Source organism: Bos indicus, chromosome 18, assembly GCF_029378745.1.
Source record: "Bos indicus isolate NIAB-ARS_2022 breed Sahiwal x Tharparkar chromosome 18, NIAB-ARS_B.indTharparkar_mat_pri_1.0, whole genome shotgun sequence".
NCBI classification, from domain to species: Eukaryota; Metazoa; Chordata; class Mammalia; order Artiodactyla; family Bovidae; genus Bos; species Bos indicus.
This window is the reverse complement of record NC_091777.1, coordinates 39,561,381-39,573,825: the sequence shown is the minus strand read 5'-3', so window position 1 is coordinate 39,573,825 and position 12,445 is coordinate 39,561,381. Positions and strand designations below refer to the sequence as shown.

Sequence of the window (12,445 nt, the reverse complement as noted above, 5' to 3'; positions counted from 1 at the left end):
TCAGCAGTGAGAGAGGGGAGTTCTAACCATTGGACTGCTGGGAAATTCCCAAGAGCTGTGCAATTAGTCTTAAACAGAGCCAATGCTTGCGCTGGCCACCTGCTTGCCTTCCGTACCTGGTGTTGAATGTGGTTTATACGATCTAGCTGTTCATTCAGTTTTATATCTTGCTCAGCCAGTGTCTTCTGAAGCTGCCTCTTTTCCTTCTCTGAAAGCTCAAGCTTTCTCGTGACCTCAGAGAATTCTAACGTCAGCTCCTCTATCCGTTTTCTGAAGCAAAATGGCAACAAACAAACAAACAAACACACACAGGTGGCTGGACTTCAGGGTCCGTGTCAGTGGACTGTGGGCTAGCTGCAACAGGGCTTGCTACCCCACTCCTGGGCAGCGGCCCATGGTGCCCAACTGGCTCACAGGGGACAGAACCTCTGTCTGGAGGTGGACCTGCGATACCTGCTGGGGGCGAGCTCCTCCTCAGCTGTCAAGGAATCCTTCTGCAACTTCTGAAGCTCCCTCTGGAGCTCCTGGATGGTCTCTGCCTTCTGCTTCTCCAGGCAAATACAGCTTTGCAGCTTCCTCTGGCAGTCCTCCAGGTTGTCATTTGCCATAAAGACCTCTTCTTTGTAGTCGGCTGCTTGCTGAGCTGCAGAAGACAGGAGATGACCCCTGGGGCGTGTCCACGTGTGAGAGGAGTATGTGTGAAGACTGGACTCTCAGATGAGACCAGTTTAAAAAAGTCTGCTCCTTCATGTTGTGACTTACTTCAGTTTCCAATCTGTCCTCCTCTCTATTTCATTATCACTCCTGAGGAGCTTGGTTAAACTATCTGTCTTCAACCTACCCACCAGCCATGGACTTCTTGTTAAGTTAAACAAACTGGTAGAAATTGCTCAGGATCTGTTTTGCGACTCACCCTGTCTCTGGGTACAAATCCTGACCTCATGGAGTTTAGCTGTACCTGGTTCACCTGAGAACCAGTAATGTTAAACTCACACTGACTGTGAACTCAGGAAGCAAGATCAGTGTGGGTAGGTAGAGCCCGGGCCTTAGAAGAAGGAAGAGAAAGGTAATTATTGGTGGGGGGTAGAGGTGGATTGTTAGAGGAAATGCACAGTGAAAGGAAGCGGGGGCATGTCTGAAGAGGATGGGAAGATACCAGTTTAACTGGAAAGTGAAAAGGAATGGTGGGAGACAGTTAAGTGCATGGACTCGAGGCGGGTTTTGAAGAATGTCAAAAGGCTGAGAGAAATATTTAGACATGATTTAGTGGGTTCTTGAGCAGGGACCTGCCATAAAGGAAAGAGTGTTTTAGGAAAAGTGGAATGTCTTAGAATGGAGAAAGATTTCTCCTAATATCCTTTTAGCCCACATCCTTGTCTACACTGGGTATGAAGGAAGTGAAGTGAAGTGAAGTCGCTCAGTCGTGTCCGACTCTTTGCGACCCCGTGGACTGTAGCCTACTATGCTCCCTCCGTCCATGGGATTTTCCAGGCAAGAGTACTGGAGTGGGTTGCCATTTCCTTCTCCAGAGGATCTTCCTGACCCAGGGATCGAACCCAGGTCTCCCTGGGCACTGTAGGCAGAAGCTTTACCGTCTGAGCCACCAGGGAAGTCCATACTTCAGGGTATGAAGGAAGAAGCACTCAAATAATGTTTACTGGAGTTTCTCAACACAAATACCTCCCCACTTCCTGTTGTTTCTCCTATCATTTCTACGTTAAATATCACTCCTCTCTCCTTTTTTTTTGGGGGGGGGGTGGCTGGAATACTGGAAGAAAGATAGTGTCACTATGGAAATGATTATATACCCAGCAGAAGGGAGGAGGATTTTTTTTTTTTTTTAACAAGGAAGAGAGCAGGTTCAGCTTTGGGAATGTTGGTTTAGTCGGGAAGGTGGATGCAGCTAGTTTCTAAAGACAAGACTGACTAGGTGCCATGTCAGGGCTCGGGCTCCAGGCGTTGGAGTTGCCTGCAGAGGAATTCGGCCACAAGGAGCAGAGGCGCTCACCAGCAGAGGGAGAGGAGAGACGGCGGAGGGTGGGGTCTTAGAGATGGGTGACCAGGGTCAGGGCAGGAGGGAAACGAGGTGAGATCTGCGGAAGAAAGGGTCAGATCTGTGGAAGAATGAGGGACCTGTCGTGTCTCCAAAGCTAAGAAACAACCACTGAGGTGTGGGGGCCAATGGCGTGGACATACACAGAGTTAGAGGAGGGTGAGGAAGGACACAAGCTTTGAACTTTTTTTTTTCCCCCCAAATTGATATATTGCTCACTTAACATTTATCCTTGTAAATTGTACAGTGCAGTGGTTTCTCATAGACTCACAAAGTTGTGTGACCATGAGCATATAATTCCAGGACATTTTTTATCACCCCCAAACAACCCATATCCAAGGCAGGAAGTTACTAGTGACCTCTGAGAAAGCACTTTCAGCAGAGGAGCAAGAACATAACCCACGCTCTAAGTGAATGTGTTTGGAAGCCAAAAAAGGAGAGAGAGAGAGTTAAAAAGCAGGGAAGGAAGAAGTGAGTGGTGTGATAAAGGTCCCAGAGAAGGTGGAGAGGAGTGTGGTGCCAAGAAGCAGGGTACAGAGCTCTGTGCTCCTGTGTGGAGGAAAGGGGAGGCTGCCAAGAAAATGTGGGCATGTGAGAGCAGCAGTCTGCTTTCCCAGCCTGAGCACCTGCTGTGTGGCGGGCGCTTCACAGGGAGCATAAGGTTGGGGTGAGGAAGGGGCTTAGAGGGCGGTCCTAACTGCTGTGAGGTGAGATGGGATCCTGAGGTGATTGGAGTGAGACAGTGGAGAGGGGAGGGGACTGCTCTGGTCCAGTGCGTTGGGGGCAGTGGGGACAGTGCTTGCCCCGGGGGCCTCACCAGCCAGCCTCTGCTGCTGTTTGGCGTCTTCGAGACATTCCTTCAGCTTCTTGATCTCAGCTCGCAGGTGCCCGTACTCGACCTTGCACTTGTCCTGCCTCTCCTCCTGGATGGCGATTTCGAGTTCATTTGTCATGCACTGCTGCTTTTCCAGCTCCATCTCCTTTTTCACGAGGTTGTTCTGAACCTGCGCCAGTTCCTTCTCTAGCTCGTGCAGCATTTCGTCTTTCTCCTGGAGGAGCTGAAGAAAGTGAAGTGTTAATGCTGATGGAGGCCTGAGCAGCAGCAGGGCCAAGTCAGCTAGAGATCGCCTTGAGCCACTGTCTTCCCTTTTCAGGATGTTACAGTAGCCTCCACCTGGGCTCCCTTCCTCCCCTCGGGCTATTCTCTGACAGAGACTAGCAGCCAGAGGTGGGCTTTACAAATGCGAGCCAGATCTTGTTATGCTTCTGTTCAAAGCCTCCACTGGGTCCACCTCACGTGGAAGAAGGCCAAAGTCCTTACAAAGACCTCCCGGGATGCTCACAATCTGGTACTTGGCTACCTGTCTGACTTTACCTCTTGCCACCCCACACTTGCTCTGCTTCTCAGCTCACTCCCGTCTTAGGGTGCCAGCCCTTGCTATTGCCTCTGCCTGGAATATTCTTCAGGATCTCAGCTTGGGTGGCCCTCTTTCTTTATTCAGATTTATGCCCAGATGTCACCTTATCAAAGATGGCCTTCCCTGACTACCCTGAGTAAAACAGCCACCAAGTTGTGTTAGGAATTCATTAGTACCTAACATTTTATTGTAAGTTTTGTTATTTGTTGGTTGTCTGTCTCCATAGACTAGAACGCAAGCTCCATGAAAGAAGGGATGGCACATGTTTTATCATATTCTTCATGCCTTGAAGAGTGCTTGGAGTATCATAGAAATTAAAAAATATCTGTTGAATGAACATACGAGTGACTCAGAGATGCTTATCCAGACTCCTCACTTCCTGTTGTCATCTCTCCAAATATCTCCATTTAAAAAAATTAATTTATTTTTAATTGGAGGATAATTGCTTTACAATATTGTGTTGGTTTCTGCTATATGCCAGTGTGATTCAGCCACTGATATACATATGTCCCCTCCTTCTTGAACCTCCTTCCAACCTCCCACCCCATCCCACCCCTCTAGGTTGTCACAGAGTGCTGGTTTGAGCTCTCTGAGTCACTACAGCAAATTCCCACTGGCTATCTGTTTTATATATGGTAGTATATATGTTTCCATGCTACTCTCTCAATTCGTCCCACCCTCTTCTTCCCCTACTGTGTCCGAGTCTGTTCTCTATGGCTGTGTCTCCACTCAGTTCAGTTCAGTCGTTCAGTTGTGTCCAACTCTTTGTGACCCCATGGATTGCAGCACTCCAGGCTTCCCGGTCCATCACCAACTCCCGGAGCTTGCTCAACTCACGTCCATCGAGTCGGTGATGCCTACCAACCATCTCATCCTCTGTTGTCCCCTTCTCCTCCTGCCGTAAATTTTTCCCAGCATCAGGGGAAAGCATCAATCTTTTCCAAGGAATCAGTTCTTTGCATCAGGTGGCCAAAGTATTGAAGTTTCAGCTTCGGCATCAATCCTTCCAATGAATATTCAGGACTAATTTCTTTAGGATGGACTGGTTGGATCTCCTTGCTGTCCAAGGGACTCTCAAGAGTCTTCTCCAACACCACAGTTCAAAAGCCTTTGGCACTCAGCTTTCTTTATAGTCCAACTCTCACATCCATACATGACTACTGGAAAAACCATAGCTTTGATTAGATGGGCCTTTGTTGGCAAAATAATGTCTCTGCTCTTTAATATGCTGTCAAGGTTGGTTATAGCTTTTCTTCCAAGGAGCAAGTGTCTTTTAAGTTCATGGCTGCACTCACCATCTGCAGTGATTTTGGAGCCCCCCAAAATAAAGTCTCTCACTGTTTCCCCATCTATTTGCCATGAAGTGGTAAGACCGGATGCCATGATCTTAGTTTTCTGAATATTGAGTTTTAAGCAACTTTTTCACTTTCCTCTTTCACTTTCATCAAGAGGCTCTTTAAGTTCTTCTTAGCTTTCTGCCATAAGGGTGGTGTCATCTGCATATCTGAGGTTATTGATATTTCTCCCAGCGATCTTGATTCCAGCTTATGCTTCATCTAGCCCGGCATTTTGCATGATGTATTCTGCATATAAGTTAAATCAGCAGGGTGACAATATACAGCCTTGAGTACTCCTTTCCCTATTTGGAACCAGTCTGTTGTTCCATGTCCAGTTCTAACTGTTGCTTCTTGACCTGCATACAGATTTCTCAGGAGGTAGGTCAAGTGGTCTGGTATTCCCACCTCTTGAAGAATTTCCCACAGTTTGTTGTGATCCACACAGTCAAAGAAGCAGTCAATAAAGCATAGTCAATAAAGCAGAAATAGATGTTTTTCTAGAATTCTCTTGCTTTTTCAATGATCCAAAGGATGTTGGCAATTTGATCTCTGGTTCCTCTGTCTTTTCTAAATCCAGCTGAAATATCTGGAATTTCATGGTTCACATACTGCTGAAGCCTGGCTTGGAGAATTTTGAGCATTACTTTGCTAGCGTGTGAGATGAGTGCAATTGTGTGGTAGTTTGAACATTCTTTGGCATTGCCTTTTTTTGGGATTGGAATGAAAACTGACCTTTTCCAGTCCTGTGGCCACTGCTGAGTTTTCCAAATTTGCTGGCATATTGAGTGCAGCACTTTCACAGCATCATTTTTTAGGATTTGAAATAGCTCAACTGCAGTTCCATCACCTCTACTAGCTTTGTTTGTAGTGATGCTTCCTAAGGCCCACTTGACTTCGCATTCCAGGATGTCTAGCTCTAGGTGAGTGATCACACCATCATGATTATCTGGGTCATGAAGATCTTTTTTGTACAGTTCTTCTGTGTATTCTTGCCACCTCTTCTTAATATCTTCTGCTTCTGTTAGGTCCATACCATTTCTGTCCTTTATTGTGCCCATCTTTGCATGAAATGTTCCCTTGGTATCTCTAGTATTCTTGAAGAGATCTCTAGTCTTTCCCATTCTGTTGTTTTCCTCTATTTCTTTGCATTGACCACCGAGGAAGGCTTTCTTTTCTCTCCTTGCTACTCTTTGGAATTCTGCATTCAGATGGGTATATCTTTCCTTTGCATCTCCACTGCTACCCTGCAAATAGGTTCATCGGTACCATCTTTCTAGATTCCATATATATGCGTTGCCCAGAGTGCATGTGTACTTAGGCACTCAGTTATGTCGACTCTTTGCGACCCTCTGGACTGTAGCCTGCCAGGCTCCTCAGTCCATGGGATTCTCCAGGCAAGAATACTCGAGTGTGCCACGAGAAATTTCAAGGAAGAGCTCAGAATTCCACCCCGCCCCCCATTCCTGTGGCCCCCCTACCCCCTCGGCCCTCACACCCCCTTGGCCCCCTGAAGTCCTTCCCCGTGTCTAAAGCGCCGCAATCTCACTGCGCATGCGTAGGTCCTCTCCAAGCAGCACTGAGGATGGCAGAGCCGCAGAGCCCGCTCCCGCCAGGCCTAGTCTCGCACCTGCCCTGTGGCGGTTCCAATCAGGGAGCTCCTCGATTTACCTTGTCTTTCTTCAAACCAAGCTTCTGGGTCTCGGTGAACTGCGTCTGCAGCTCCTGCAGCCGCCGCTGCATGATGATGACCTCCTTATCCTTCCTCTCCACGTGGGCAGATGTCTCCTCCCGCAGCCCGTGCAGGTCCAGCTCTAGCTTCATCATGTCTACAGCGGGAGGAGACAGTGCTTCGTGCTCAGAGGGGCGCTGCACCCTCCGGGGCTCCCCTCACCCCACTCCGCCACTGGCCCACGGTTTACCCTTCATGATGTTTTTCTTCTGTTCTGACACGGACTCTAGCTCCATGCGCAGATCCTTCACGAGGTTCTGGTATTCCTCCACGTGCAGGCACTGGCTGTCTTTCTGCTCTTGCAAGTGCTTCAGTATCTGCGCAGATGGAAGAAGAGCAGGGCGGGGTGAGGACCTGCGGGGAGAATGTTCCCTAGAATGGCGAGGGTCCAGACAGGCAAATCCGGAGGGACACAAGTAGCAGAGTAGTTGCCGCGGGAGGGTGGGGGGTGGGGGATGGGGTGAGGACGGGGAGGATGGGGAGCGATCCGTGATAGCTCATGGATATGGGTCTCTTTTTGGAGTGATGAAAATGTTCTGAAATTAGTGGTGATGTTGCCCCATTTTGTGAATATACTAAAAACCACTGATTGTACACTTTAAATGGTGAGTTTTCTGGTATGTTTGGAGAAGCAAATGGCAACCCACTGCAGTATTTTTGCCTGGAGAGTTGCATGGACAGAGGAGCCTGGTGGGATACAGTCCGTGGGTCACAAAGAGTCAGATACGACTGGATGACTAACACTTTTCTTGTATGTAATTACATCTCAATTAAGAAATAAAGAGTAAAAAAAAAGAAGGATATGGCCGGCTTCACCTGCTCACACAGAATGGAATGTGCACAAAAGCCACCCCCTTCCTTCTTGCCATACTCAGTGTCATTCATGAAGCACTACTGTGTGCCAGGCACTACCGGGGGTGCCGCAAACACCACAGACACCAATTCTTACCCCAGGGAGCTGACCTTCTGGTGGGGTGAGACAAACAAAGAGCATAAAGTAGTGACTAACAGAAAACATGAACAGCTGATACCTGGGTCTCCTGCACTGCAGGCAGACGCTTTATCGTCTGAGCCACCAGGGAAGCCCATGGAAGAAACAGGTCAGCAAAAGGGGAATGGAGATGTATGGGGTGGAGGTGAGGTGTGCTGCAACTTTAAATAGGTTGGATAGGTTAGCCTCAGTGAGATGGTGACCAAGGAGGAACAGTTAGTTGTCTGGGCATGATGGGATGCTGGGGAGATAGTTTATGTGATTTCAGAGTTGACAGCGATGGTGGGCTGCGCTATGAGGACTGAGGGGAGCAGCTGCAGAAGTGCAGGGCAGTCACCGTATGACCTAGGTGTGGCCCTGAAGGGCCAAGGGAGGGAAGAGAGGTGGCAGGCCCTAAGTGAGATGTGAGTGGTCTCAGTCCTAACAGAATATTTACATAATGGCTTTGGGTAGGATATATAAAACGTATGGGAAACTGGATTCTGTTTCTTGAAGAAATCTGTACCTTTAAAAAAAAATAGAGTGTTAAAGAATTTGTGTTTAGTAGATAGAGTTTCAGTTTTGCAAGATGAGAAAGTTCTAGAGATTTATTGCACAATAATGGCAATATACTTAACACAACTAACTGCACATTTAAAAATGGTTAAGGTGGTCAATTTAATGTCATGATTTTTTTTCCATTATGAAACATCAAAAAGTGAGGGAGGAATAAAGACATTTCTCAAACATGGAGTGTATGAGATCTTGCTATATGTCAGGATGTGAATAACATGGGACTGACCTTTAAAATATATGTTGACAGACGTACAAGGAGAAATTCCAAAGTTCATCCAGACTCTATGGAAATAGAAAGCCCTGGGAAAAGATGCATCTGTGTTCCCCAACCAGGGGATCCCTTGGAGAGCTAATGTGTGTTGACTCTCTCTGCCACTTCCCTTGACCACTACAATATTCAGCATCGGCATGGCCTCACGTGGCTGGCTTTATTTTACATCTCAAATTCAGGCATGACTGACTTCAGATCTCCTAGAAGGGACCCTCGCCTTGTTTTCACTATTTATTGGTTGGTCAAGTCTTACGATTTGTTTATCTGGTTTAAATGCTTTTTGATTATTTGAGTCAACTTTTGAGATGGCTTTGAATTTTGAAAACATAAGAGTTTTTAAAAAGGGGGTGAATTTGAATTAATAATCTTCCCTAAATTTTTTGCTTTTCAATTTCAGCCAGAAACCAGAAGGCTGGATGATTCTTCTGAGTCTAGCAAGCCAACAGGAGTCTCTGTCTTGTTTAGCTATACCGTTGGACATGAATGAAGAGATAGATGCAATGCCAAAATTCAATTTCAAAATCTAATCATGCCAGACACATTCCTTGGGTACATTATATACAGTATCCTTATGGCAGGGCTGAACAAAGTGAGGCAAATATAGAATAAAATATAAAATGTAGTATAAAAATTTTAACAAGAAGGAGAGCCCAGAATCAAACCCAACTCAGCCCATCCATCAGCACAAATAGGCAAATTTCTCCCACCTTTTTGATGTCTTCACAATCTTCTGAGGAACTAGGGGGGTGTCGGTGGGTGGCTGTATAGGAAGCAAAGTCTGCTTGTAATTTTATCAAAGCCTCTTCGCGCTCCAGAACCTGCAACGTAGCACCAATCAGTTACTCTGGATCATCAGCACAGTGGCTGTTACTAGTGCTAGTTTTGCAAGGTGTTCCTTTGTCAGCCCAAGTTTATTACAGCATTGTGTAATTCATATTATATAAACTAGGGAGAAAGAATTATGTTTTCAGTCTTATATCAAGGCTCACTAAGGCACAGACAGTGGTTTTTCTCGAGTCCATCAATGGCCACACTTTGGACCCCCTCTTGATCCTCTCTGTATGGTCCAGTTTATGAGGCAGAAGAAGGTTCTTTGGAGACTGTGATGGAAAGATGTACTGAATCTCTCAGAAGATAGGATTCAAAGTTCAAGAAGTAAAGAAGGAAGCTTCTTATGGATTGAGTGAATGTGTGTTTTTTAAAATAATAAAAAAAGAAACTTTAGTTTTTGTTTGTTGAAAATAATTCAAATAGAACCCAAGCATCGAAAATAAGAAGTGAGGGACTTTGCTGGTGGTCCAGTGGCTAAGACTCTGAGCTCCCCATGCAGGGGGCCCGGGTTTGATCCTGGTCAGGGAACTAGATCCCGCATGCTGTAACTAAGAGTTTGCATGATGCGACTAAAAATCCAGTGTACCACAGATAAGACCCAGCACAGCCAAATAAATAAATACTTAAAAAAAAAAAAAAGAAGTGAGACTCTCCTATTTAGTTATTCTTTTCTTTCTCACTTCTGCTAAGGAGGAGGAACACTACTGATAATTTACAGTAGGGGTCCCCGACTTCTAGGATCTAATGCCTGATGATCTGAGGTGGAGCTGATGTGATAGTAATAGAAATAAAGTGCACAATGAATGTAACACACTTGAATCATCCCGAAAGCATCTCCACCCCCTCCCCCATCTGTGAAAAAACTGTCTTCCAGGAACCGGTCCCTGGTGCCAAAAAGGTTGGGGATCACTGATATATACTTCTATATTATGATCTAAGACTTAAAAAAATAAAAGCTGGATTGGACTCTACACAGGATTCTGAAACTTTTTCTCAATAATATACCACAAATATCCTTCCATGCAGCCCTTACAGATCTACTTAATCCTTTTCCTTGGCATATTATTATTCCATAATATGGATGTCTCTTTAATAATTTCTTTTAATCTCTTCAACTGTTTCCTTGTTGATGGACTCCTTGGTTGTTGAGTGAGATTTTAAGTCTCTTTAGAATCTCAGACTTAGTGTGAGTTGGGGATGCACAGAAAGTAGAAAATGAACAAGAGGCAGGGGCATGTATGCGTAAGACATGTGAGGAGTGCTGGCGAAGAGATTACTTTAGGCGATTCTTTCCCCTCCTTCCTTTACTCAAGACTTTATTTTGGGTCTCTTGGGAAAATGTTCTAGAAGGAGACACTTACCAAAGCATTACTGCAGGCTAGCTTATTTCGAAGTTCCTGTATTAGATCGTCCTGTTCAGAGACCTTTTGCCAGACTTCAGATAATCGTTTCAGGGTCTCCTGATGCTCTTGAATCATGCAGGGAGAAGTGAATATACGCACCTTTGAATGATCACCCTTGTTCTCGGGATCCTGAGATATTTAAAAATGATAGGTTGATTTTGAGCCAATTTTGGAATCAATTTCAGAATGCCATGAACACAAACAATCTCTAGACCAATATTCTAAAAGTTCATGTTCACATATCTGATTCATATATGTGAATCAGATCTTCCAGAACAAAAGAAAACAAATTAAAAAGTGCACATACAGTAAGAAGTTCAAATGGTTCACAAGAGAAAACACTGAAAAGTAAATCTTGACCCTCCGTGACCCAGGTCCCCTTTTCCATGATGGTCTATGGTACCAGTTTTTTGTATATCCTTCTGGGGAGAGTTTATGCATATTTACATATCACTTATATATGTGTGTGTAACCCCTTACTCTTTCCCTACCCAAGTGAAAGTCTTCTGCATACTATTCTAAACATTTATTTAGGATATTTTCCATATTGCTATTTGTAGATCTATCTTATTTTTCTTTTAAAATTAATTTCAAAATGTCAAATTAATTTCAAATTAATTTCAAGTAATACACACACAAATATACATAAAATCTTATAGAACACTGTAGGGACTTTCCTGGTGGTCCAGTAAGAATCTACTTTTCAATGCAGGGGACTCAAGGGTCAACCTCTGGTTGGAGAACTAAGACCCTACACGCCAAGGGTCAAGTAAGCCTGCATGCCACCACTAGAGAGAAATCCATGTGCTGCAACAAGGCGCCTGCATGCTGCAGCTAAGACCTGACAGCCAAACAAAAACAAAAACAAAAAAAAGCAAACCCTAAACTGCCCCACCCCAAACCTCTAAAATGAAGAACACTGTAATATTACAGGCAAGTCTAAATTTCTCTTTGACCACCACCTCTGTTCACATACTTACTGCATTCTCCAGAGATGATAACTTGTGCATATTTTTCTAGAACTTTATCTATACATTTACATACATACAAATGAATATTGCAGAATACAGATATTATTTTCACTTTTTGAAACATAAATTTTTTCTCAACAAGATGTCTTAGAAATTTATCCATGTTGGTACACGTGCCTCTATTTTGGCTCTTTTAAATATGTTTATCTAGTTTCCTATTGATGGGAATATATGCTGTTTCCAAGTATTTTTCTAAAATGAAGCTGCAATGAATATTTTTGCACGTAAATCTTTGAGTAGCTATTGTAGTTTATGTGTAGATTAAATCTGTAGATGTATTATAGGAATCTATGTAAACAGGGTCTATTTAAAACTCTGATAGCTGTTGCATGCTTATCCTTCAAGGAAATTACCAATTGACACTCTCATCAACATGAATGTGTCTGTTTTCCTAGAACTGCATTTTTTATTTTTAAATGTCTTTCTCTAGATTATCTGAAATCATGCATGAAGGTTACTACCTGTTCACTGGTCTGCACTAATAATGGGGTGAACTGATGCAGAGAAGCAAAAAAGAACAAAAAGTCCTAGTTTGGATGGTAGATCCTTTCTCCATTAAACTATATCCCTAACTGGGCTTTTTCAGGCAAAGTTAGAAATAGTTCATGTTCACTGAGCGTGAAAGTTGCCCTGAGTATATAAATAATTCAGTGTCTATGTGGAAAAAGGAATGGGGAACAATAAAAAGGTTAAGAAACAGAAAGATGATATCTACAGATTCCAATATCTTAATACTTACAGTATGAAAAATAGAAATTACTTTTAAAGTAATAGAAGAAAAATTCTTGGAATTGAAAAAAATGTAGATCTTCAAAGGATCAGCTAA

General features: G+C 44.2%; 1 protein-coding gene across 1 annotated transcript in view; it reads right to left on the bottom strand.

Annotated features, from left to right (window-relative positions):
• The window catches only part of PMFBP1 (polyamine modulated factor 1 binding protein 1), a 48,730-nt gene that overhangs the window by 9,011 nt on the left and 27,274 nt on the right, over positions 1–12,445 (bottom strand). Inside the window, exons 6-12 of the mRNA XM_070770851.1 lie at positions 10,547–10,717; positions 9,062–9,172; positions 6,728–6,854; positions 6,477–6,634; positions 2,871–3,111; positions 454–643; positions 117–270 (exon numbers count right to left, since the gene is read on the bottom strand). Of these exons, the coding sequence (XP_070626952.1) occupies positions 117–270; positions 454–643; positions 2,871–3,111; positions 6,477–6,634; positions 6,728–6,854; positions 9,062–9,172; positions 10,547–10,717 (1,152 nt within the window). The remainder of the gene's footprint in view (positions 1–116; positions 271–453; positions 644–2,870; positions 3,112–6,476; positions 6,635–6,727; positions 6,855–9,061; positions 9,173–10,546; positions 10,718–12,445) is intronic.